At 53.7% G+C, this 25,180-nt stretch overlaps 1 protein-coding gene across 4 annotated transcripts in view; it reads left to right on the forward strand.

The window, feature by feature from the left end:
- ADAM15 (ADAM metallopeptidase domain 15) overlaps window positions 1–25,180 on the forward strand; it is a 39,959-nt gene that overhangs the window by 4,308 nt on the left and 10,471 nt on the right. Inside the window, exons 2-22 of one of the 4 annotated variants that reach the window (XM_073552349.1) lie at window positions 82–179; window positions 773–846; window positions 2,408–2,486; window positions 2,639–2,715; window positions 13,445–13,661; window positions 13,746–13,799; window positions 13,899–13,970; window positions 14,042–14,211; window positions 14,455–14,539; window positions 14,606–14,748; window positions 14,827–15,004; window positions 20,881–20,973; window positions 21,057–21,252; window positions 21,329–21,437; window positions 21,515–21,710; window positions 21,864–21,941; window positions 22,613–22,724; window positions 22,801–22,945; window positions 23,024–23,120; window positions 23,389–23,466; window positions 23,642–23,716. In XM_073552349.1, the coding sequence (XP_073408450.1) occupies window positions 82–179; window positions 773–846; window positions 2,408–2,486; window positions 2,639–2,715; window positions 13,445–13,661; window positions 13,746–13,799; window positions 13,899–13,970; window positions 14,042–14,211; window positions 14,455–14,539; window positions 14,606–14,748; window positions 14,827–15,004; window positions 20,881–20,973; window positions 21,057–21,252; window positions 21,329–21,437; window positions 21,515–21,710; window positions 21,864–21,941; window positions 22,613–22,724; window positions 22,801–22,945; window positions 23,024–23,120; window positions 23,389–23,466; window positions 23,642–23,716 (2,426 nt within the window). The remainder of the gene's footprint in view (window positions 1–81; window positions 180–772; window positions 847–2,407; window positions 2,487–2,638; window positions 2,716–13,444; window positions 13,662–13,745; window positions 13,800–13,898; window positions 13,971–14,041; window positions 14,212–14,454; window positions 14,540–14,605; window positions 14,749–14,826; window positions 15,005–20,880; window positions 20,974–21,056; window positions 21,253–21,328; window positions 21,438–21,514; window positions 21,711–21,863; window positions 21,942–22,612; window positions 22,725–22,800; window positions 22,946–23,023; window positions 23,121–23,388; window positions 23,467–23,641; window positions 23,717–25,180) is intronic. The other 3 variants (XM_073552350.1, XM_073552351.1, XM_073552352.1) reach the window with 3 other exon arrangements.

Consider the following 25,180-nt stretch of genomic DNA (forward strand, 5'->3'; position numbering starts at 1 on the left):
TTTCAGTCCCGACCATTGTGGCCGACCATTGTGGGGACACAGCCCCCGACTCCAACATAACCCTGGTCCTTTTTGTTGTAGATGAGGACCCCTCTGCATCTCTTCAGACACCGTACTGGGAAGTGTACTTGGAGCTGAGCCTCGCCAGCCGCCCGCTGGCCCTGGAGGACGCTCTGCAGGTGGGCCCATCACATGTGTAGGTTGCTGCACTCACCTGTTTGTATGCGTTACAGGAGTGGTGCAGGTCAAGTGTGGCCCCTCGGGGGCGCTCTTCTGCCTCCTCTGGAAGGAATGAGGCACTTCCTCTATCAGTGACCATGGCTGTCAGAAATGTCCGCTGCCGGCTGACTTCATAGGGAGGGGTTCCTTCCTCTGCACCCTGGAACAATGATAACAGAAGAAAGGGGGAAGGGAGGCGCTCCACCCGTGGCATGTCCTATGATCACCCTCACTGCTGAGGCTGCCACTGGCCGTCTTGTACCTGTGGTGTATAGAGACTGTCCGCTGTACACAAATATGCCAGAAGCCAGCCTCGCGCGTCCGTCGCCGTGCCAGAAGGGCCAGTCTCGCGCGTCCGTCGCCGTGCCAGAAGGGCCATCCTCGCGCGTCCGTCGCCGTGCCAGAAGGGCCAGCCTGGTGTGCGCTGTACCACGTATGGGATAGCCTGCCATACATACCACTGCCTCCCATAGCCTGGTCATTTATATCTCCAGTGTAGATAGTGCGCTCTGTTGTCCTCTAGTGTGAGTCTCTGTAATCTTTTCTCCTTCAGGCTCTTCCTGATCTGCTGCAGCTGAGAATGGAAATAAATGGAAGCTCCATCGTCCTGGAACTGCAACGTAACCGGTGACTTGGGGACGTATATGTGGGGGAATGTGTCTGGGAATATGGGGGGGCCGGAGGTGGGGTGTCTGGGGATATTTGGGGGGCTGATCTGGGGATATGGGGGGGGGGGTTGGAATGTGGATGTACGCGTCTGGGTATGTTGTGGGGTATGAGGGGGAAGCAGTGTGGGTAGACATGTCTGGGGATATGGGGGACAGAGTCGGGGTGGATGTGTCTGTGGATATGAGGGAGACGGAGTGTGGGTGTACATATCTGGGGACAGAGTGTGGGGGGGATGTGTGGGGATATGAGTGAGACTGAGTGTGGGGGAGACGTGTCTGGGATATGAGGGGGAGGTAGTGTGGGTTGACGTGTCTGGGGATGTGGGCACGGAGTGTAGATGGACGTGTCTGGGTATGTTGGGGGATATAGGGGGCCGGAGGATGGGGGGACGTGTCTGGGGATATGGGGGAGACGGAGTGTGGGGGGACGTGTCTAGGGATATGGGGGGACGGAGTTTGAGGGGACGTGTCTGGGAATATGGGGGGGACGGAGTGTGGGTTGACGTGTCTAGGGATGTGGGGGTCGGTGAGTGGATGTGTCTGGGGATGTGGGGGGCATGGAGGGTGGGCGGACGCGTTTGAGGGCATTGGTGGGATATGTGAGGGCCGGAGGATGGGGAGGACATATCTGGGGATATTTGGGGGGGCGAAGTGTGGTGGACATGTCTGGGGTTATGGGGGTTGGTGGGTGGATGTGTCTGGGGATGTGGTGGGCACGGAGTGTAGGTGGACATGTCTGGGTATGTTGGAGGATATAGAGGGCCGGAGGATGGGGATATGGGGGGGACGGAGTGTGAGTGGACGTGTCTGTGGATATGGGGGGACTGAATGTGAGTGGACGTGTCTGGGGATATGGTGAACTGAGTGTGAGTGGACGTGTCTGGGGATATGGGGGGAACGGAGTGTGAGTGGACGTGTCTGGGGATACGGGAGGAACGGAGTGTGAGTGGACGTGTCTGGGGATATGGTGGGAACGGAGTGTGAGTGGACATGTCTGGGGATGTGGGGAGAATGGAGTGTGAGTGGAATTGTGTGGGGATATGGGGGGACTGAGTGTGAGTGGACGTGTTTGGGGATATGGGTAGACGGTGGGGCAATGGGGGTGCACTTGGCTCTATGCCGTAGGTGTAAGTTGGGTTCCAGGGATGCGGACAGCTTGGGTTGGGGGTCCAGACACAATGATGGGCGTTTCTACTTACTATGTGTCCCGGGCGTTGTGTTTCCTCTGCTCGCCCTTTGAGGAGGTTGGAGGCAGGGGGACTGAGGACCCTGTCCATAGGAAGCCGGCAGGAAGCCACTGCAGGCCGGATACTGGTGCCCAGCCTGTAAGCTGACCTCATGCTTTTCACAGCTATGGCTTTGTTACAGTGTGTCAGTCTGGGAGTTATAATGTGGAGACGAGGATGTAAGCTGCGGAGGACACAGCCAATTGTATCTATATATCTCTATGGCGGGTATATACTGTATAGTGCTGTACAGGGTCCACCACCACTCCATATTAACCCCTTCTTCTCTTTCAGACAGCTGGTCCCCGATGTCCACACACTAAGCTATTACCTTCCTGATGGGACGGGTGTGAGGGAGCAGAGGCTGCCAAAAGTGAGGGCTCATAGGTTACACCCAGGGCTTGGCCAGAGACATGTTACTCATCTGAGCAGCTTATCACCATACCAACCAGAGCTTGGCTTGGTGAGGGGCCAAAAGGCTGCGGGACCCCCGAATATGGGATGATTTCTCTCCTCTTCTTCCAGGTAAGCTGCTATTATCACGGAAGGCCGGCGGGAGGTGAGGGTCCCTGGAGCAGCCTCAGTCTGTGCTCCGGAATCAGGTATATAACCAATAGCAGTGAAGTAACATGCCGCTCCTCAGTGCACTTCATACGGGGGTGATGCTCCTCAGATGCAAGAAAATTAAATTGATCCAGCTCCTGATACGTTACAGATAAAATCCAAGATTTATTCTTGTTCATTTAAAAAAGAAATATCCAAAAACATCTGCTAAAACATATTTGGAAAAAAGGGGGGGGGGACATGGCAGGAAAAAAGGACATATATTCACCATACACGTTTCAAACAGGACATGTTCTTAGACTTGGTTTGAATGAACATCAAGTCTAAGAACATGTCCTCTTTGAACAGCGGCCCTCTATCTATGGGAACGATGCTGCTCCTCAGTGCACTCGGCCTTTTATATACGGGGGGATGCTGCTCCTCAGTGTGCGCTGGGCCCTCTATATACAGGGGCGGTGCTGCTCCTCATTGCTCTCGGCCCTCTATACACGGGGGCGATACTGCTCCTCAGTGCGCTCGGCTCTCTATATATGGGAAGGATGCTGCTCCTCAATGCGCTCGGCCTTTTATATACGGGGGGCGGTGCTGCTCCTCAGTGCGCTTGGCCCTCTATATTCAGGGGGTGATGCTGCTCCTCAGTGTGTTGTGCCCTCTATATACGGGGGCGGTGCTGCTCCTCAGTGTGTTGGGCCCTCTATATACGGGGGCGGTGCTGCTCCTCAGTGCGCTCGGCCCTCTATATACAGGGGGTGATGCTGCTCCTCAGTGCGCTGGGCCCTCTACATACGGGGGCGGTGCTGCTCCTCAGTGCTCTCGGCCCTCTATATACGGGGGGTTGCTGCACTTCAGTACGCTCGGCCCTCTATACACGGGGCGATGCTGCTCCTCAGTGCGCTCGGCCCTCTATATACAGGGGGTGATGCTGCTCCTCAGTGCGCTCGGCCCTCCATATACGGGAGGCGATGCTGCTCCTCAGTGCGCTCTGCCCTCTATATATGGGAAGGATGCTGCTCCTCAGTGCGCTCGGCCCTCTCTATATGCGGTAATGCTGCTCTACAGTGCGCTCGGCCCTCTATATACGGTGGTGATTCTGCTCCTCAGTGCACTCTGTCTTCTGCATACTGTGGTTGTGCTACTTTTCGGTGGTCTCAGCCCTTTGCATATGGAGGCGATACCGTTCCTCAGTGCTCTCCGCCCTTTGCATACAGGAGTGGTGCTGATCCTCATTGCTCTCGGCCCTTTGCATACAGGGGTGGTGCTGTTCCTTGGTGCTCTCAGCCCTTTGCATACAGGGGTGGTGCCGCTCTTCAGTGCTCTCAGTCCTCTATATATTGGGGTGGTGCCGCTCCTCAGTGCTCTTGGCCCTTTGCATACAGAGGTGGTGCCGCTCCTCGATGCACTCGACCCTTTGCATACAAGGGTGGTGCCGCTCCTCAGTGCTCTTGGCCCTCTATATATGAGGGTGATGCTGCTTCTCAGTGCACTCTGCCCTCTATATACGGTGGTGGTGCTGCTCCTCTGCGCATGGCCATCTATATACAGGGGCGGAGCAGCTCTTCAGTGCGCTAGGCCATTCTATATACAGGGGTGATGCTGCTCCTCAGTGCGCTAGTCCATCTATATACAGGGGCGGTGCTGCTCCTCAGTGTGCTGGGCCTTCAACAGTTGTGGCCAAAAGTATTGACACCCTTCAATTTTGTCAGATAATACTCAGTTTCTTCCTGAAAATGATTGCAATCACAAATTCTTTGGTATTATTATCTTCATTTAATTTGTCTTAAATGAAAAAACACAAAAGAGAATGAAGCAAAAAGCAAAACATTGATCATTTCACACAAAACTCCAAAAATGGGCCAGACAAAAGTATTGGCACCCTCAGCCTAATGCTTGGTTGCCCAACCTTTAGCCAAAATAACTGCGACCAACCGCTTCCGGTAACCATCAATGAGTTTCTTACAATGCTCTGCTGGAATTTTAGACCATTCTTCTTTGGCAAACTGCTCCAGGTCCCTGATATTAGAAGGGTGCCTTCTGCAAACTGCCATTTTTAGATCTCTCCACAGGTGTTCTATGGGATTCAGGTCTGGACTCATTGCTGGCCACCTTAGAAGTCTCCAGTGCTTTCTCTCAAACCATTTTCTAGCGCTTCTTGAAGTGTGTTTTGGGTCATTGTCCTGCTGGAAGACCCATGACCTCTGAGGGAGACCCAGCTTTCTCACACTGGGCCCTACATTATGCTGCAAAATTTGTTGGTAGTCTTCAGACTTCATAATGCCATGCACACGGTCAAGCAGTCCAGTGCCAGAGGCAGCAAAGCAACCCCAAAACATCAGGGAACCTCAGCCATGTTTGACTGTAGGGACCGTGTTTTTTTTCTTCGAATGCCTCTTTTTTTCTCCTGTAAACTCTATGTTGATGCCTTTGCCCAAAAAGCTCTACTTTTGTCTCATCTGACCAGAGAACATTCTTCCAAAATGTTTTAGGCTTTTTCAGGTAAGTTTTGGCAAACTCCAGCCTGGCTTTTTTTATGTCTCGGGGTAAGAAATGGGGTCTTCCTGGGTCTCCTACCATACAGTCCCTTTTCAGTCAGACGCCGACGGATAGTACGGGTTGACACTGTTGTACCCTCGGACTGCAGGGCAGCTTGAACTTGTTTGGATGTTAGTCGAGGTTCTTTATCCAACATCCGCACAATCTTGCGTTAAAATCTCTTGTCAATTTTTCTTTTCCGTCCACATCTAGGGAGGTTAGCCACAGTGCCATGGGCTTTAAACTTCTTGATGACACTGCGCACGGTAGACACAGGAACATTCAGGTCTTTGGAGATGGACTTGTAGCCTTGAGATTGCTCATGCTTCCTCACAATTTAGTTTCTCAAGTCCTCAGACAGTTCTTTGGTCTTCTTTACTCCATGCTCAATGTGGTACACACAAGGACACAGGACAGAGGTTGAGTCAACTTTAATCCATGTCAACTGGCTGCAAGTGTGATTTAGTTATTGCCAACAACTGTTAGGTACAACAGGTAAGTTACAGGTGCTGTTAATTACACAAATTAGAGAAGCATCACATGATTTTTCGAACAGTGCCAATACTTTTGTCCACCCTCTTTTTTTTTTTATGTTTGGTGTGGAATTATATCCAATTTGGCTTTAGGACAATTCTTTTTGTGTTTTTTCATTTAAGACAAATTAAATGAAGATAATAATAACAAAGAATTTGTGTTTGCAATAATTTTCAGGAAGAAACTGAGTATTATCTGACAAAATTGCAGGGGTGTCAATACTTTTGGCCACAACTGTATATACGGGTTCGGTGCTGCTCCTCAGTGCGCTCGGCCCTCTATATACGGGGTGGGTGATGCTGCTCTTCAGTGTGTGATGGTCAACGTGTGACTGGACACACCGCCTCCAGCAGGGCGAATTTCTATGGCACACGTGACCCTGGATACACTGCCTCCAGCAGGGCGAATTTAAATAATATAACGTGCAGCCGGATACACCGCCTCCAGCAGGCGAATTTCAGTAGTACACGTATGTCTGGATACACCGCCTCCAGCAAGCGAATTTCAGTAGTACACGTATGTCTGGATACACCGCCTCCAGCAGGGCGAATTTCAGAAAAAAGGGGAAAACCAGGAAAGCAATTACAATGGAGGGCTGTTGTGAGTTCATTCTCTGGTTCACCCGTTGTGAGTTCTCCTTCCAGACTCCCTCTGGTGGTAACAGGAGGTAGAGAGGCTGATTTGATCGGTGGAGATCTGCCACCTGAGAATGAGGATGACGATTGGATCTCAGGAGTCTCATATTGGATTTAAGACAGCTGACGCCCTATTCAGTTGCTGGTGATTCCTTCTGGCTTGTCAGCTCTTGGTTTTCAACTCTGTTCCAGTCATCTAAAGCTAAGTTTTTCTGCTAATGTTCACACTTGATTTTGTTGGTCTATTCAGTTTTTTGGTGTGGTCAGCCAGCCCCTGCTGGGGGCTGTGCTGAATTTCCACTCTAATTTTTCAGTATTTTGCCAATTGGCTTTTTGTCCCTTACTAGTTCGGTCTCTTTTTGCTCTGTCTCATAATATTTCAGAGTGCTGATAAAGTGGGAGAAGTCTAGTGACTTCAGGGTTAATTTTGCTATCAGAAGTGTTGGACATGATTTTGTAGGGTTTTTTGCAGGCTGCAGACTGTGTCTCTCCTTTCCTTTTCTGTCTAGTTAGTTTGGGCCCCATCATTTGCTCAGCCTATTTTCCTGCCTGTGTTTGTGCCTTCATCTTGTTTCACCGTCAATACATGTGTGGGGGCTATCTATTCCTTTGGGGTCTGCTCTGGGGTAGTTGGTTTTCCCTTTTCTTGCTTTAGGTTTATTTAGTCCTCCCGCCGTGACGAGGCATCTAGGAACATCGTAGGCACGCTCCACGGCTACTGCTAGTTGTGTGGTAAGATCAGGGATCTGCAATCTGCATAGTTACCAACCTCTCTGGTTTTCTGTGACTTAGCTTGTTTAGCTGTTTTCTCCTCGGTGACCCATTCTTAACAGAATCACCAGCCATACCGCAGATTCTAGGGTACTCAAAAGCAGGAAAAAGTTGTTAAAAAAAAAAAGGGTCAATTTTTTTTTTTTATATATTTTTTCCCTTTTTTTCTCTGGGGCCGTAGGAGAATTTTTTTTTTTCTTTTTCCTAATGGAGATTAAGCAATTGTCTGACCGTGGAGCAGCTGGCTGCTCAACTGCAGGGAATTTCCACCTACCTCATTCAGTCACATGCTGCTGAACCTAAGATCCCTACTCCTGATGTGTTTTCTGGGGATCGGTCTAAATTTCTGAATTTTAAGAATAATTGTAAATTATTTCTGGCCTTGAAGCCTAACTCATCGGGGAGCTCTGTGCAGCAGGTTAAAATTGTAATCTCCTTGCTGCTCGGCGATCCCCAGGATTGGGCTTTTTCTCTGACACCTGAAAATCCTATTCTGACTAATGTGGATGCATTTTTTCAAGCCTTGGGGTTGTTGGATGATGAACCTAATGCCGTTGGTCAAGCTGAGAGAACCCTGTTGGCATTAAACCAGGGTCAGGATTCTGCAGAGTTATACAGTCAAAAATTCCAAAAGTGGGCGGTCCTTACTACATGGAATGATAGTGCATTGGCAGCTCTCTTTCGGAAGGGTTTATCAAAGACCGTAAAAGATGTTATGGTGGGATTTCCTGTTCCCTCTGGTCTGGATGATTCTATGTCATTAGCCATTCAAGTTGATCGGCGTTTACTTGAACGTAAAACTACACGGGAGGCGCTGCCACCTTTTGAACAAACGTCTGAACCTATGCAATGTGATGGGGTTTTATCTAGGGCGCAACGTCAGGAGTTTAGAAGGCGTAATAAGCTGTGTTTTTTCTGTGGAGACGCCTCTCATATTATTTCTGTCTGCCCAAAATGAGAGAAACGTTTTGCACACACATTTGCTGTGGGCAGTATACAACCTAAGTTCCTTTTGGCAATTACTCTGATCTGCTCCTTATCCACGTTTTCCACGAAGGCTTTTGTGGATTCAGGAGCAGCGTTGAATCTGATGGATTTGGACTTTGATAAACGTTGTGGTTTTTCCATGACGCCGCTGTGGACGCCTATTCCTTTGAGGGGTATTGATGTGACTCCTTTGGCGGAAAATAAACCTCAGTTTTGGACCCAGGTGACAATGCGAGTTGCCCCAGACCACCAAGAAAATTGTAAATTTTTGGTGCTGCATAATCTGCATGATACTATTGTTCTGGGGTTTCCTTGGTTGCAAACTCATAATCCAGTTTTGGATTGGAAATCTGGGTCTGTGGTGAGTTGGGGTTGTCAGTGTGTTCTTAGGGACGCTCCTGTTTTCTCCACCTTTCCTCAGTCTCATGATATTCCTGATTAGCCGATTTTTCTGATGTATTTAGTGAGCGCAAGTCTGCGTCTTTGCCTCCTCATAGGAGTTGACTGTGCAATTGAGTTGATGCCTGGGTGTAAATTTCCCAAGGGTCGGCTTTTCAACTTATCAGTACCTGAACATGATGCTATGTGATCCTATATTAAGGAGTCATTGGAGAAGGGTCATATTAGACCATCCTCGTCACCTTTAGGTGCTGGGTTTTTTTTTTGTGGCCAAGAAAGATGGTTCATTAAGACCGTGTATTGATTATCGTTCCCTTAACAAGATGACTGTTATAAATATCAGTACCCGTTACCTCTGATGTCTGATTTATTCTCCAGAGTTAAGAGTGTCTGCTGGTTTACTAAGCTTGACCTCAGGGGGGGCGTATAATCTTATTCGCATCAAGCATGGGGATGAATGGAAGACGGCGTTTAATACTCCGGAGGGACATTTTGAGTACCTGGTGATGCCTTTTGGGCTCACTAATGCCCCTTCTGTCTTCCAGTCCTTTATGAATTATATTTTTCGAGACTTTGTAGATAAGTTTTTGATCATCTATCTGGATGATATTTTGATCTTTTCTAGTGATTGGGATTCTCATGTGGAATACGTCCGGACTGTATTCCGGATTTTGAGGGAGAATTCCCTGTTTGTTAAGGGATCGAAATGCCTCTTTGGTGTTCAGAGGATTTCATTTTTGGGATTTATCTTATCTCCATCGACTATTGAAATGGACCCAGCCAAGGTACAGGCCATTTATGATTGGGTTCAGCCTACTTTTTTGAAGGCCCTCCAGAAGTTTTTGGGTTTTGCTAATTTCTATCGTAAATTTATAGGTAATTTTTCTGGTATTGTCAAACCACTGACTGATCTGACCAAGAAGGGTGCTGATGTGCTGAATTGGTCTCCTGAGGCTATCTCAGCATTTCAGGCGCTTAAGCAGAGATTTACTTCAGCTCCAGTTTTACGGCAACCTGATGTCTCACTTCCATTTCAGGTGGAGGTAGATGCTTCTGAGATTGGTGCAGGAGCTGTTTTGTCCCAAAAAGACCCTGTGACTTCTAAGATGAATCCCTGTGCCTTCTTTTCTCGAAAGTTCTCCCCATCTGAACGCAACTATGACGTGGGGAATCAGGAATTGTTGGCCATGAAGTGGGCATTTGAGCAGTGGAGACATTGGTTGGAGGGAGCTAGACATCAAGTTGTGGTCCTCACCGATCACAAGAATTTGATTTATCTGGCGTCGGCCAAACGCTTGAATCCTAGACATGCTAGATGGGCTTTGTTTTTCACGCGTTTTAATTTTGTGGTCTCTTTTCTTCCGGGCACTAAGAATGTTAAGGCAGACGCCCTTTCTAGGAGTTTCTTTGCCTATTCTCTTAGTGTGACCGAGCCTACTACCATCCTAGGTGAGGGGGTAGTTCTTTCTGCTATTTCGCCCGATTTGAGACGCGCCCTGGAGAAATTTCAGGAAGATAAACCTGAGCGTTGCCCTATGGGAAAATTGTATGTTCCTGACCAGTGGAGAAAGAGAGTGATGTCTGAAATTCATTGCTCCGCATTGGCTGGTCATCCAGGTATTTTGGTACCAGAGATTTGGTGAGTCGGTCCTTTTGGTGGCCTGCCTTATCTCGTGACGTCAGGAACTTTGTACAGTCCTGTGGGACTTGTTCTCAGTCTAAACCCTGTTCTCGTTCTAGTGGGTTACTGATGCCCTTGCCGGTGCCCAAGAGGCCATGGACCCATATCTCAATGGATTTTATTTCTGATCTTCCTGTCTCTCAGAGAATGACTGTTATCTGGGTGATTTGTGATAGATTTTCGAAGATGGTCCATCTTGTACCACTCCCAAAGTTGCCATCTTCCGCCGACTTGGTGCCTTTGTTTTTACAACAGGTGGTTCGGTTACATGAGATTCCTGAGAATATTGTGTCCGACAGAGGAGTCCAGTTTGTTTCCAGATTCTGGAAAGCCTTTTGTTCCAATCTGGGAATTCAGTTATCCTTCTCCTCCGCGTTTCATCCCCAGACCAATGGACAGACTGAGAGAACAAGCCAGACCTTGGAGTCTTATTTGAGATGTTTTATATCTGCTGATCAGGATGATTGGGTCTCATTTTTGCCCTTGGCCGAATTTGCAATGAACAATAGCGCTAGTTCTGCCACTTTGATGTCACCCTTTTTCTGTAATTTTGAGTTTCATCCTCGATTCTCTTCAGGGCAAGTGGAATCTTCGTCCTGCCCAGGTGTGGACACTGTGGTTAAGAGAATGCAGCAGATATGGGACCAAGTGGTGGATAAGTTGTCACTCTCTTAGGAAAAGGCCCAGCGATTTTCCAACCGGCATAGGACCATTGGTCCCCGGTTTAAAGTGGGTGATATGGTTTGGTTATCGTCTAAGAATATTCCTATGAAGGTCGCATCTCCTAAATTTAAGCCAAGATTTATTGGTCCTTATAAGATTTTGGAAATTCTTAATCCTGTTTCGTTTCGATTGGCTCTTCCAGTTACGTTCAAGATCCATAACGTATTTCACAAATCTCTGTTGAAGAGGTTTGTTGAGCCAGTGGTTCCTATGGCAGCACCTCCTGACCCTGTGTTGGTTGAAGGCAATGTGGAATATGAGGTAGAGAAAATATTGGATTCTCGTTTGGTTAGACGGAGACTCCAGTATTTGGTCAAATGGAAGGGTTATGGTCAGGAGGATAATTCTTGGGTCTCTGCCTCCGATATTCATGCCAATAGATTGGTTCGTGCTTTTCACTGGGCCCATCCTGATCGTCCTGGTGGCGTGGATGAGGGTTCGGTGACCCCTTCTCCAGGGGGGGTACTGTTGTGAGTTCATTCTCTGGTTCACCAGTTGTGATTTCTTCTTCCAGACTCCCTCTGGTGGTAACAGGTGGTAGGGAGGCTGATTTGATCGGTGGAGATCAGCCACCTGAGAATGAGGATGACGATTGGATCTCAGGAGTCTCAGATTGGATTTAAGACAGCCGACGCCCTATTCAGTTGCTGGTGATTCCTTCTGGCTTGTCAGCTCTTGGTTTTCAACTCTGTTCCAGTCATCTAAAGCTAAGTTTTTCTGCTAATGTTCACGCTTGATTTTGTTGGTCTATTCAGTTTTTTGGTGTGGTCAGCCAGCCCCTGCTGGGGGCTGAGCTGAATTTCCACTCTTATTTATCAGTATTTTGCCAATTGGCCTTTTGTCCCTTACTAGTTTTGTCTCTTTTTGCTCTGTCTCAGAATATTTCAGAGTGCTGATATAGTGGGAGAAGTCTAGTTTCTTCAGGGTTAATTTTGCTATCAGAAGTGTTGGACATGATTTTGTAGGGTTTTTTGCAGGTTGCAGACAGTGTCTCTCCTTTCCTTTTCTGTCTAGTTAGTTTGGGCCCCATCATTTGCTCAGCCTATTTTCCTGCCTGTGTTTGTGCCTTCATCTTGTTTCACCGTCAATACATGTGTGGGGGCTATCTATTCCTTTGGGGTCTGCTCTGGGGCAGTTAGTTTTCCCTTTTCTTGCTTTAGGCTTATTTAGTCCTCCGGCCGTGACGAGGCATCTAGGAACATCGTAGGCACGCTCCACGGCTTCTGCTAGTTGTGTGGTAAGATCAGGGATCTGCAATCTACATAGTTACCAACCTCTCTGGTTTTCTGTGACTTAGCTTGTTTAGCTTTTTTCTCCTCGGTGACCCATTCACAACAGATGGCCCTGCGATAGGGAACGGGGACTTGGAGACCTCCTGCACTCCCCTGAGTCAGTGTCTCTACACTCCTAACATTCCCTAGGCCGGTTCCGCACCGAGCGCCGATCAGGAACCTAAAAATCCTAGCTCGCCCTGCACCTAGCCCTTTCTAGTGAAATGGACGGTGCAGAAGCTAATCCCACCACTGCACTGAAACACACCAAAGGAAAGTTACAAAACAGGGGTAACACCACTTAGCTTTGCTCTGTTGCTCTTGCTCCCAGCAACAGAGTCCACCACCAAAATGCAGCTTTACTCCAGAATAGCTGCTGCTTCACCAGCTTTGTCAGAGCTGCAAGGAACTCTCTCTAGCTCCTTCCACACCAGGGCTCTGACTGAGCTGCCAGGAACTCTCTCTAGATCCTTCCTCCACCAAGGATGGTTGAAATGAGCAATATCACCAACAGTGATTGCAACCACCTGATACTCTTTTATAGGTAAGAGCCAGCAATCACACCTGCTTCATCATCACGTGCACTAAACTAAAGTAACTAGAGTGCAATGACCCTAACGGCCACCGGGGGCAAAACTAGAACTGAAATCACCACAGTGCAATGACCCTAATGGCCACCGAGGGCAAAACTACCTTAAAGCCAAAGGCTTGAAGGAAGAAAAAAAGGTTACTAGTGCATTTATCTGTCATAATCCAACCTGGATCATGACACAGTGCTCTCGGCCCTTAATACAGGGGGTGATGCTGCTCCTCAGTGCACACGGCCCTCTATATATGGGGGTGATGCTGCTCGTCAGTGCGCTCGGCCCTCTATTTATGGGGGGTGATTCTGCTCCTCAGTGCGCTCGGCCCTCTGTATACGGGAGCAATGCTGCTCCTCAGTGTGCTCGGGCCTCTATATACGGGAGCGATGCTGCTCCTCAGTGCGTACAGGGTGGTGCCCCTCCTTGGTGCTTTTGGCCCTTTGCATGCGTGGTGGTGCCCCTCCTTGGTGCTCTTGGTCCTCAGTTTACAGGGGTGATGCCGCTCCTAGGTGCTCTTGGTCCTCTGCTTACAGGCAGGGTGCTGCTGATCGGTGCGCTCCTCTGCCCCAAACCAATACATCATAGCTGAATATTTAAAAACTAAAGATTTGGTCCTAGTGCCTGTATATACCTCATGTCACACCTCTCTCCAGGGGGACCATCGTTCTTGCAACAAAGCAAAGGTTCAAAATTGAGCCGGTTCTGGGCGATCCTCGGTACAAGCACATAGTGAGGCACATTGGGGAGTGGCAGAAAACGATGTGTGTAGTGGAAGATGAAGATCTGTCTGTGACCAGAAGGGCTGGGCGAGTGCTGCTTAGCCTAGGAGATGAGAAAACGGGCCCACAGCGGCAAGAGGCATCTTACAGGGTGAGAGGGTTGTGGAGTACATTGGGTTTACAGAGCAGATAAAGCACATGGCATGTTCTTGATGATAATGTCCTGTATCTGCAGATGGAGCGTGAGGTCAAGTATGTGGAGCTTGTGATGGTGGCGGATAACAGCGAGGTGAGTGTGACCCAGTGGCCTTACTAGTGTCAGCTACTTCCCCATGTCTTTAACGTCCGCTCCCACCTCACTGTTACACTGTTTCTGCTTCTCTACTAGTATAAGATGCTGCAGGAGGATCTGCGACGAATTCATGTTCGGATGCTGGAGATTGCTAACTGGATGGACGCAGTGAGTTTTGAAGCACTCCTTGGGGCCTGTCTCCCTTGTTTCCAGTTCTGTAACCTCACATGTCCCCCCAGTTTTATCGGGCTCTGAATGTCCGGGTGGTACTGGTCATGGTGGAGGTGTGGAGCCAGAAGGACCTGATTCCAGTCAGCGATGACCCTGCCGAGATGCTAAACTCATTCCTGTCCTGGAGAGAGAAGAACCTGATCAGCAGGGTGCCTCATGACAACGCACAGCTGCTGACGTGCGTTTTTCTCCATTTGTGATGTTGTCTGTGCCCTACTCTTATTACCCCTCTTGTCTCCCGATGTGTGACGTCGATTATCCCTTGTGTCTTCCTGTTTGTGACGTCATCTGCGCTCCTCTAATTATCCCTTGTGTCTCCCTGTGTGTGACGTTGTTCGTGTGCTCCTCTTATTATCCCTCGTGTCTCCCTGTGTGTGACATCCTCTGTGCACTCTTCTTATTAACCCTCTCGTCTCCACAGGGGTGTGACATTTAAACACTCATCCGTTGGGATGGCCACAGTGAACTCCATCTGCTCGGTGGATCGATCTGGCGGTGTGACGGTGGTAAGTGATGATTTGGGGGTTCTGGTGGTCCGCCATGGCTCTTCCTCACTTTCCTACCCCTCACAGGATCACTCGGTCAGCGTTCTGGCGGTGGCATCCACCATGGCACATGAGCTGGGTCACAATCTGGGCCTGAATCATGACGTTGCAGATGGGGCATGCGGACAGCCCAGGACGGGGAAGCAGTGGATAATGACCCAGTCCACGGGGTGAGTGTGGACCCCTGTAGCGTATGAGAGGCCTAGTTGACTGCAGCGCTCTATGTGATGTGCCTGTAATATTGGCAGGTTCATGCCAGGCCTGGAGTTCAGCAACTGCAGCCTGGAAAGCCTACTTCATAGTCTGCGCCAAGGGGGAGGAGCCTGTCTGTATAATGTGCCCAACCCAGGCCGTATGTACGGGAAGCCACTGTGTGGTAATCTGCTGGTAGAGAATGGCGAAGAGTGCGACTGTGGCCTGGTGCAGGTGAGAAGGGATCGCCTCATGGCTCATCTAAACCTCTGTGGGCTCTGCTTCTACCTTCTTCCTGGCTCCCTCTGTGGCCCTGCCTGTCCTTCCCTCTGTGGCCCTGCCTGTCCTTCCCTCTGTGGCCCTGCCTGTCCTTCCCTCTGTGGCCCTGCCTGTCCTTCCCTTCCTCCCTCCTTGTGGTCCCGGCCCCGTCCGCCCGTCCCTCCCTTCTTGTGGTCCCGGCCCCGTCCGCCCGTCCCTCCCTCCTTGTGGTCCCGGCCCCGTCCGCCCGTCCCTCCCTCCTTGTGGTCCCGACTCCGTCCGCCCGTCCCTCCCTCCTTGTGGTCCCGGCTCCGTCCGCCCGTCCCTCCCTCCTTGTGGTCCCGGCTCCGTCCGCCCGTCCCTCCCTCCTTGTGGTCCCGGCTCCGTCCGCCCGTCCCTCCCTCCTTGTGGTCCCGGCTCCGTCCGCCCGTCCCTCCCTCCTTGTGGTCCCGGCTCCGTCCTCCCGTCCCTCCCTCCTTGTGGTCCCGGCTCCGTCCGCCCGTCCCTCCCTCCTTGTGGTCCCGGCTCCGTCCGCCCGTCCCTCCCTCCTTGTGGTCCCGGCTCCGTCCGCCCCTCCTTGTGGTCCCGGCTCCGTCCGCCCGTCCCTCCCTCCTTGTGGTCCCGGCTCCGTCCGCCCGTCCCTCCCTCCTTGTGGTCCCGGCTCCGTCCGCCCGTCCCTCCCTCCTTGTGGTCCTGGCTCCGTCCCTCCAACCTTGTGGTCCGGCTCCGTCCGCCCATCCCTTCCTCCTTGTGGTCCCAGCTCCGTCCGCCCGTCCCTCCCTCCTTGTGGTCCCGGCCCCGTCCGCCCGTCCCTTCTTCCTTGTGGTCCTGGCCCCGTCCGCCCGTCCCTCCCTCCTTGTGGTCCTGGCTCCGTCCGCCCGTCCCTCCCTCCTTGTGGTCCCGGCTCCGTCCGCCCGTCCCTCCCTCCTTGTGGTCCCGGCTCCGTCCGCCCGTCCCTCCCTCCTTGTGGTCCCGGCTCCGTCCGCCCGTCCCTCCCTCCTTGTGGTCCCGGCCCCGTCCGCCCGTCCCTTCTTCCTTGTGGTCCCGGCCCCGTCCGCCCGTCCCTTCTTCCTTGTGGTCCCGGCCCCGTCCGCCCGTCCCTCCCTCCTTGTGGTCCCGGCCCCGTCCCTCCCTCCATCTGTACCCGGCCGTCCCTCCGTCCCTCCCTCCCTCCGTCTGTACCCGGCCCCGTCTGTACCTGGCTCCATCAGTCCCTCTCTCCGTCTGTACCCAGCCCCGTCCGTTCCACCCTCCCTCCGTCTGTACCCGGCCCCGTCCGTCGTTCCCGTCCTCCGTCCGTCTGTACCCAGGCCCGTCCGTCCCTCCCTCTGTCTGTCTGTACCCGGCCCCATCCGTCCCTCCGTCTGTACCCGGCCCCGTCCGTCCCTCCCTCCCTCTGTACCCAGCCTCGTCTGTCCGTCCCTACGTCTGTACCCGGCCTCGTCTGTCCGTCCCTCCCTCCGTCTGTACCCGACCCCGTCCGTCCCTCCCTCCTTCTGTACCCGGCCTCGTCGGTCCCTCCCTCCGTCTGTACCCGGACCCGTCCGCCCATCCGTCTGTACCCAACCCCATCCGTCCGTCCCTCCCTCCCTCCCTCCGTCTGTACCCGGCCCCGTCCGTCCCTCCCTTCGTCTGTACCCGGCCCCGTCCGTCCCTCCCTCCGTCTGTACCCGGCCCCGTCCGTCCCTCCCTCCCTCCGTCTCTACCCGGCCGCGTCCGTTCCTCCCTCCCTCCGTCTGTACCCGGCCGCGTCCGTTCCTCCCTCCCCTCTGTCTGTACCCGGGTCGGTCCCTCCCTCCCTCCGTCTGTACCCGGCCCCGTCCGTCCCTCCGTCTGTACCCGGCCCCGTCCGTCCCTCCGTCTGTTCCCGTCCTCGTCCGTCCCTCCGTCTGTTCCCGTCCTCGTCCGTCCCTCCGTCTGTTCCCGTCCTCGTCCGTCCCTCCGTCTGTTCCCGTCCTCGTCCGTCCCTCCGTCTGTTCCCGTCCTCGTCCGTCCCTCCGTCTGTTCCCGTCCTCGTCCGTCCCTCCTTCTGTTCCCGTCCTCATCCGTCCCTCTCTCCCTCTGTGGCCTTGTCCCTCCCATTCATCCTTTGTTGCTCTGTCCATCCCTTCCTCCTTCTTTTCTCAGCCCTGTCTGTTGCTCTCTCCCTCCTTTTGTTCCCGCCCTGTCTGTCCCTCCCTCTGTGGCCCTGTCTTTCCCTCCCTCTGTGGCCCTGTCCTTCCCTCCCTCTGTGGCCCTGTCCTTCCCTCCCTCTGTGGCCCTGTCCTTCCCTCCCTCTGTGGCCCTGTCCTTCCCTCCCTCTGTGGCCCTGTCCTTCCCTCCCTCTGTGGCCCTGTCCTTCCCTCCCTCTGTGGCCCTGTCCTTCCTTTCCTCTGTGGCCCTGTCCATCCTTCCCTCCCTCTGTGGCCCTGTCCATCCTTCCGTCCCTCCCTTTTTCATTGCCATGTCCCTCCCTCCCTCTGTGGCCCTGTCCCTCCCATCCATCCTTTGTTGTTCTGTCCATCCCTCCTTCCCTCCTTCTTTTATCGGCCCTGTCTGTCCCCCTCTCCCCCATTTTGTTCCTGTCCATCCCTCCCTCCTTCTGTTCCTAGCCCTGTCTGTCCTTTCCTCTGTGGCCCTGTCCCTTCATCCCTCCCTTTGTGGCAGCCCTGTCCCTTCTTCCTTGTGGTCCCGGCCCCGTCCGCCCGTCCCTCCCTCCTTGTGGTCCCGGCTCCGTCCGCCCGTCCCTCCCTCCTTGTGGTCCCGGCTCCGTCCGCCCGTCCCTCCCTCCTTGTGGTCCCGGCTCCGTCCGCCCGTCCCTCCCTCCTTGTGGTCCCGGCTCCGTCCGCCCGTCCCTCCCTCCTTGTGGTCCCGGCTCCGTCCGCCCGTCCCTCCCTCCTTGTGGTCCCGGCCCCGTCCGCCCGTCCCTTCTTCCTTGTGGTCCCGGCCCCGTCCGCCCGTCCCTTCTTCCTTGTGGTCCCGGCCCCGTCCGCCTGTCCCTCCCTCCTTGTGGTCCCGGCCCCGTCCCTCCCTCCATCTGTACCCGGCCGTCCCTCCGTCCCTCCCTCCCTCCGTCTGTACCCGGCCCCGTCTGTACCTGGCTCCATCAGTCCCTCTCTCCGTCTGTACCCAGCCCCGTCCGTTCCACCCTCCCTCCGTCTGTACCCGGCCCCGTCCGTCGTTCCCGTCCTCCGTCCGTCTGTACCCAGGCCCGTCCGTCCCTCCCTCTGTCTGTCTGTACCCGGCCCCATCCGTCCCTCCGTCTGTACCCAGCCCCGTCCGTCCCTCCCTCCCTCTGTACCCAGCCTCGTCTGTCCGTCCCTACGTCTGTACCCGGCCTCGTCTGTCCGTCCCTCCCTCCGTCTGTACCCGACCCCGTCCGTCCCTCCCTCCTTCTGTACCCGGCCTCGTCGGTCCCTCCCTCCGTCTGTACCCGGACCCGTCCGCCCATCCGTCTGTACCCAACCCCGTCCGTCCGTCCGTCCCTCCCTCCCTCCGTCTGTACCCGGCCCCGTCCGTCCCTCCCTTCGTCTGTACCCGGCCCCGTCCGTCCCTCCCTCCCTCCGTCTGTACCCGGCCCCGTCCGTCCCTCCCTCCCTCCGTCTCTACCCGGCCGCGTCCGTTCCTCCCTCCCTCCGTCTGTACCCGGCCGCGTCCGTTCCTCCCTCCCCTCTGTCTGTACCCGGGTCGGTCCCTCCCTCCCTCCGTCTGTACCCGGCCCCGTCCGTCCCTCCGTCTGTACCCGGCCCCGTCCGTCCCTCCGTCTGTTCCCGTCCTCGTCCGTCCCTCCGTCTGTTCCCGTCCTCGTCCGTCCCTCCGTCTGTTCCCGTCCTCGTCCGTCCCTCCGTCTGTTCCCGTCCTCGTCCGTCCCTCCGTCTGTTCCCGTCCTCGTCCGTCCCTCCGTCTGTTCCCGTCCTCGTCCGTCCCTCCTTCTGTTCCCGTCCTCATCCGTCCCTCTCTCCCTCTGTGGCCTTGTCCCTCCCATTCATCCTTTGTTGCTCTGTCCATCCCTTCCTCCTTCTTTTCTCAGCCCTGTCTGTTGCTCTCTCCCTCCTTTTGTTCCCGCCCTGTCTGTCCCTCCCTCTGTGGCCCTGTCTTTCCCTCCCTCTGTGGCCCTGTCCTTCCCTCCCTCTGTGGCCCTGTCCTTCCCTCCCTCTGTGGCCCTGTCCTTCCCTCCCTCTGTGGCCCTGTCCTTCCCTCCCTCTGTGGCCCTGTCCTTCCTTTCCTCTGTGGCCCTGTCCATCCTTCCCTCCCTCTGTGGCCCTGTCCATCCTTCCGTCCCTCCCTTTTTCATTGCCATGTCCCTCCCTCCCTCTGTGGCCCTGTCCCTCCCATCCATCCTTTGTTGTTCTGTCCATCCCTCCTTCCCTCCTTCTTTTATCGGCCCTGTCTGTCCCCCTCTCCCCCATTTTGTTCCTGTCCATCCCTCCCTCCTTCTGTTCCTAGCCCTGTCTGTCCTTTCCTCTGTGGCCCTGTCCCTTCATCCCTCCCTTTGTGGCAGCCCTGTCCCTCCCTCTATTTCCGTCCCGGTCCGTCTCTCTCTTCATCTGTATATCTGTCTGTCCGTCCCTCCTTTGTTCTGTTCCCGGCCCTGTCCTTCCCTCCCTCCCTCCTTTTGTACTCAGTCTTGTCCGTCGAGGGAGGCTTCTATGACCCTGTTTTTCCATCTTTCCCTTTGTGGCTGCCCCATCCCTCCTTACCTCTGTTACCGGCTCTGTCCTTCCTCTGTGGCCCTGGCCATCCTTCCCTCTGTCACCCTGTCCTTTCATCCCTTCCTTTGTGTCTGCCCTGTCCATCCCTCCCTCTGTTTCCGGACCGATCCGTCCCTCTCTTCCTCTGTGACCCTGTCCGTCCCTCCCTCTTTCTGTTCCCGACCCTGTTCCTCCCTCCCTCCTTCTGTTGCCAGCCTTGTACATCCCTCCCTCTGTGGCCCTGTCCGTCGCTCCCTCTGTGGCCCTGTCCATCCCTCCCTCCCTCTGTGGCCCTGTCCATCCTTCCGTCCATCTCTTTTTGATTGCCCCGTCCCTCCCTCTGTGGCCCTGTCCCTCCCATCCATCCTTTTGTTGCTCTGTCCATCCCTCCCTCCTTCTTTTCTCGGCCCTGTCTGTCCCCCTCTCCCTCATTTTGATCCCGCCCTGTCCGTCCCTCCCTCCTTCTGTTCCTGGCCCTGTCTGTCCTTCCCTCTGTGGCCCTGTCCCTTCATCCCTCCCTTTGTGGCTGCCCTGTCCCACCCTCCATTTCCGTCGCGGTCTGTCCCTCTCTTCCCGTCCCGGTCCGTCCCTCTCTTCGTCTGTATATCTGTCCGTCCCTCCCTTGTTCTGTTCTCCGCCCTATCCTTCCCTCCCTCCCTCCTTTTGTTCTCAGCCTTGTCCGTCTCTCCCTCTGTGGCCCTGTTTTTCCATCTTTCCCTTTGTGGCTGCCACGTCCCTCCCTCCCTCTGTTCCCGGCTCTGTACTTCAGTCTCTTCCTCTGTGGCCCTGTCCGTCCTTCCCTCTGTCTCCTTGTCCTTTCATCCCTTCCTCTGTGTCTGCCCAGTCCATCCCTCCTTTTATGTCTACCCTGTTCATCCCTTCCTATCCCTCCCTCTGTTTCCAGACCGGACCATTCCTCTGTGACCCTGTCCGTTCCTCCCTCCTTCTGTTCCTGACCCTATTCGTCCCTCCCTCCTTCTGTTGGCAGCCTTGTCCATCTATCCCTCTGTGGCCCTGTTTTTCCATCTCTCCCGTTTTGACAGTCCCATCCCTCTGTTCTTGGCTCTGTTCTTCCGTCTCTTCGTCTGTGGCCCTTGCTTCGACCTCCTCCCTAGCTCGCTCTGTGGACATCCCACACTGTCTGCTGTCCATAGCTTGTGATCGGTTCCCCTGTGCCCGCAGGAGTGCGTGGACCCGTGCTGTAATGCCAGCACCTGCCGGCTGATGCCCGGGGCTGAGTGCGCCTCGGACAGCCTGTGCTGCGAGCAGTGTAAGGTAAGCCGCCATCGTTCTACTCTGGGTTTAACATGTCTGTGCCCAGGCTCCGTTGATTAGTGTCATGTCACTGCCCTCTGCAGGTGAAGCCCCCTGGGACTCTGTGTCGGCAGGCATGGGGAGAGTGCGATCTCCCAGAGTACTGCAATGGCGCATCTCCCCACTGCCCCGCCAATGTCTACCTGCAGGATGGGGAGCCCTGTGCCACTAGAGGGGCACACTGCTACCAGGGGGAGTGCCAAAGTCTCCACAAACAATGCCAGGATCTGTGGGGCGCAGGTAAGAATGAGTAGTATTGGGGAGTCACGGCAGGAGGGCTGTGGAGAATAATGGGGTGCTCTTCCTGTTTCTGCAGGGTCATCTCCAGCATCTGCTTCCTGCTTTGCTTTAGTGAATGTGAGAGGAGATAAATATGGAAATTGTGGCCAGACATCAAACGGCTCCTACCTGCCCTGTGCCTCCAGGTATGCTGGCCTGATGCAGGTCTCCACAGAGCCTGACAGCAGGTGATCGCCCCTAGCTAATCTGTCCATCTCTGTAGGAACGTCCTCTGTGGCAGCATTCAGTGTGTTGGCGGCAGACAACGCCCCCTGCTGGGTGCCAGTGTGGAGATCATTCCCATAAAGCTCTCAGTGAATGGGACGGAGATCTCCTGTCAGGGCACCTACGTTAATCTGGGGGATGATGTGTGGGACTCTGTTCTGGTGAAATCTGGCACAGTCTGCGGCCCGGGGAGGGTAAGTACAGACTGGTGCACCACAGTGGGAAATGCCAGCTACAAAGGATAGGGGAGACCAGACCAGAGGGTGGTCCGTGGGGTCCTTATTGCACCCCCCCGTGATGTCCGTTCTGCCGGTCCTCGCATCACTGTCCTCCCGTTGCTCCTCTAGGTTTGTGTCAATCAGCAGTGCCGAGATTCTGCAGAACTCAAGGTCCAGGCATGCCGGAGCCGATGTGGTGGACATGGGGTGAGTGGTGGCGGGCCCTTTATGTTTTACCTTCTGTCCCTGGCCACAGTCATCTCCCCCCTCGCCATCTGTCGCAGGCTGCCCTCATAACTTATCCCCCTCCCCATGTTCCCGTATATTCTCCCCTTGTTACCTCCTGGCTTTACCCTCCCTTGTCACCTTCCGCCATCATCTTTCTTCCCCGTGTTGACTTCAGCCCTTGTCAGTCCTCCCTTTGTTGCTTGCTGCTCTCGTCCATTATCCTCGTATCACCATCCACCCTTGTCCGTCCTCCCCATGTCGCTTTCCGCCCTCATCCTCGCCGCGTCACCGTCACTTCCCCTCTTTTTCACCTCTTGTCTTAGGCCACCCTTGTCAATCCTCTCTCCCTCCCACGTCCTGAATCAACTTCAGTCTCCCCCCGTGTCGCCGAGCGCCCTCGCCAGTCTCCCCGTGTCGCCGAGCACCCTCGCCAGTCTCCCCCGTGTCGCCGAGCGCCCTCTTGTCACTTTGTCCCTCTTGTCCCTCCTTTTGGCCACCCTCATCCGTTCCCCCCCGTGTCACCTTCCGTCACTCCCTCCGGCCGCTCTCTTACCTTCCTCTTGTCTCCATTTGCCCACATCTGTCCCCCTCATTTCGCCCTCTGTCCCTCCAATCAGGTGCCATTCTCCTCACGCCAGCTCTGATTTCAGGTGTGCAACAGTAATGGGAACTGTCACTGCTCCCCTGGCTGGGCTCCTCCGCTGTGCGGCTCGTCTGGCCATGGTGGCAGTGTGGACAGTGGTCCAGTGGCCCTGGAGGATGGTAAGATTCTGTCTGTTCTTTGACCAGTGTGTCCTCCATTATTATCAGGGTCTGTATTTATGCTTTCTGTCTCCAGCCCGCAGCTCAGTTGCCGGCACAGTGGTCCTCGTTATCCTGGTCATCCTCCTCCTCGCTCTCCTCCTATTCTGTTACTGGAAGCGTGGACTTTTACAGAGGAGGCTTGGGAATATCTTCACCCAGAGCGGGAAATGTCAGTACAGGTGAGGACGCCATATAAACATATACTCTGTATGTGTGCCAGGGTGCAACCCCCCTGATCTGTATCTCCTTCTCTCCAGGGTGACCCTGACGAGCGCCCAGCCCCGACCACAGCGCCCGCCGCCGCCTCACAGGACGCAGACTACAGAGCTGCAGCTGATATCCGCGGGGTCCCAGGTGAGGAGGAGAAGACGCTGCTCTATCCTGTAGGGATGGGAGGAGCAGAGGGGAACAACTCTCATGATCTACGTCCTTCCCGGGGGTCTCGGTCATAGTAATCACACTCCTGTCCATGCATTTACTTGGCGTGTCCTATATGTGTTCACCCTGACTATCGACTAACCTGGCGCGATATTAATGTCTGACTGTTCTCTTCTCTACCTCCATCCGATCTGTCGCCTCTGTGTTCTCCCATCCTGTTCATCTGTCTCCATGTATTGCTCAGTCTGATAATGACATCCTAGAGTGGCCCGATCCTCCATCCAAGCCTCTGCCGCCCGACCCTGTGCAGAAGCATTGCCAGGTAATGTAGGGGAGTGCGGTGTGTCCTGGTAGCCCGGTCCTCTGCAGAGCTTCTGTACCTGCATGCTGCTGCTGCTTCTGTATAATCCCCGACTACGGCACATAAGTGCTGCTCATTGCCCGGCTCAGACTCTCTGCATGGCTTTTAAGTCATTCTCACCACTTTCTTCATCCAGGCTGTTGCTGCTCAGGACAGGCCGCCTGTCCCAACTCGGCCCCTTCCTGAGGACCCTCTCCCACATCGGGCCCAGGTAACAGGCAGGGCGCTGTGTACACCTGTGTAGGGGAACCTGGGAATGGGAGGCTTAATGCGTATCCAGTCTAAGAGGCAGATAATACACAGGACGTATGGTCAGAGATGTTGGGGTGAACGCATATCATGTATATAGAGAAGATGTGGCAGATAACTGCAAGAGAACAAAGAGAACAGGGCCACGTGCTAACCGATTAGCGAGCGGGAAGACGAGACTATATAAATGAAGACAAGTACCCCAAGATCCACATACCATGGAGACCACCAAGTTCTAAAATCATCATTAGCCTAATGGATTTCCAACAGCAACTAATCTTCACAAGTCTTATGTGATCGTGGCTCTATATAATCCTCACACGTCTCCTCTCCATATCATCACGGCTCTATATAAATCTCACACGTCTCTTCATGTAATCACGGCTCTATATAATCCTCACACGTCTCTCCTTCATGTGATCGCGGCTCTATATAATCCTCACACGTCTCTTCTTCGTGTGATCGTGCCTCTATATAATCCTCACACGTCTCTTCTTCGTGTGATCGTGCCCCTATATAATCCTCACACGTCTCTTCTTCATGTTATTGCGACTCTAGATAATCCATACACGTCTTTTCCTTGTGATAGCGGCTCTATATAATCCTCACACGTCTCTTCTCCATGTGATTGTGACCCTGTATAGTCCTCACACGTTTCTTCTTCGTGATCGCGGCTCCATATAATCCTCACACGTCTCTTCTTCATGTGATGCTTGCTTCATATAATCCAAACACGTCTCTTCTTCATGTGATGCTGGCTTCATATAATCCTCACACGTCTCTTCTTCATGTGATGCTGGCTTCATATAATCCTCACACGTCTCTTCTTCATGTGGTTGCAGCCCTATATAATCCTTACACGTCTCTTCTTCATGTGATCGCGACTCTATATAATCCTCACATGTCTCTTCTCCATGTGATTATGACCCTATATAGTCCTCACACATTTCTTCCTCATTTGATCACGGCTCTATGTAATCCTCACACGTCTTTTCATGTGATGTTGGCTTCATATAATCCTCACACGTCTCGTCTTCATGTGATAGCGGCTCTATATAATCCTCACGCATCTCTTCTTCATGTGATCGCGGCCCTATATAATCCTCACACGTCTCTTCTTCCTTGTGATTGTGGCTCTATATGATCCTCAAACGACTCTTCTTCACGGCCATATATAATTGTCAGGAAAATATGAGTAATTCCTAAATAACCGAAGTACCCATTGTCATGAACCAGGGGTGTCTGGCTGCCCCAGTTCATCAGGGATTTATATTTTCCCGTCTCCCATGACGGCACACCTGAGAGAGGGGATCCGCCCAGTCAGGACAGGAACCCTACTGAAGATAAAAGGGCGGTACCTCTCCCTCGCTTCAGTTGGGTTTCCTGTCCTGACAGGGACCCGTGTGCTGAAGACAGCGTGTCAAGA

The sequence above is a fragment of the Dendrobates tinctorius genome, unplaced genomic scaffold (genome assembly GCF_039654945.1).
Source record: "Dendrobates tinctorius isolate UK_male_01 unplaced genomic scaffold, ASM3965494v1 ptg000189l, whole genome shotgun sequence".
NCBI lineage: Eukaryota > Metazoa > Chordata > Amphibia > Anura > Dendrobatidae > Dendrobates > Dendrobates tinctorius.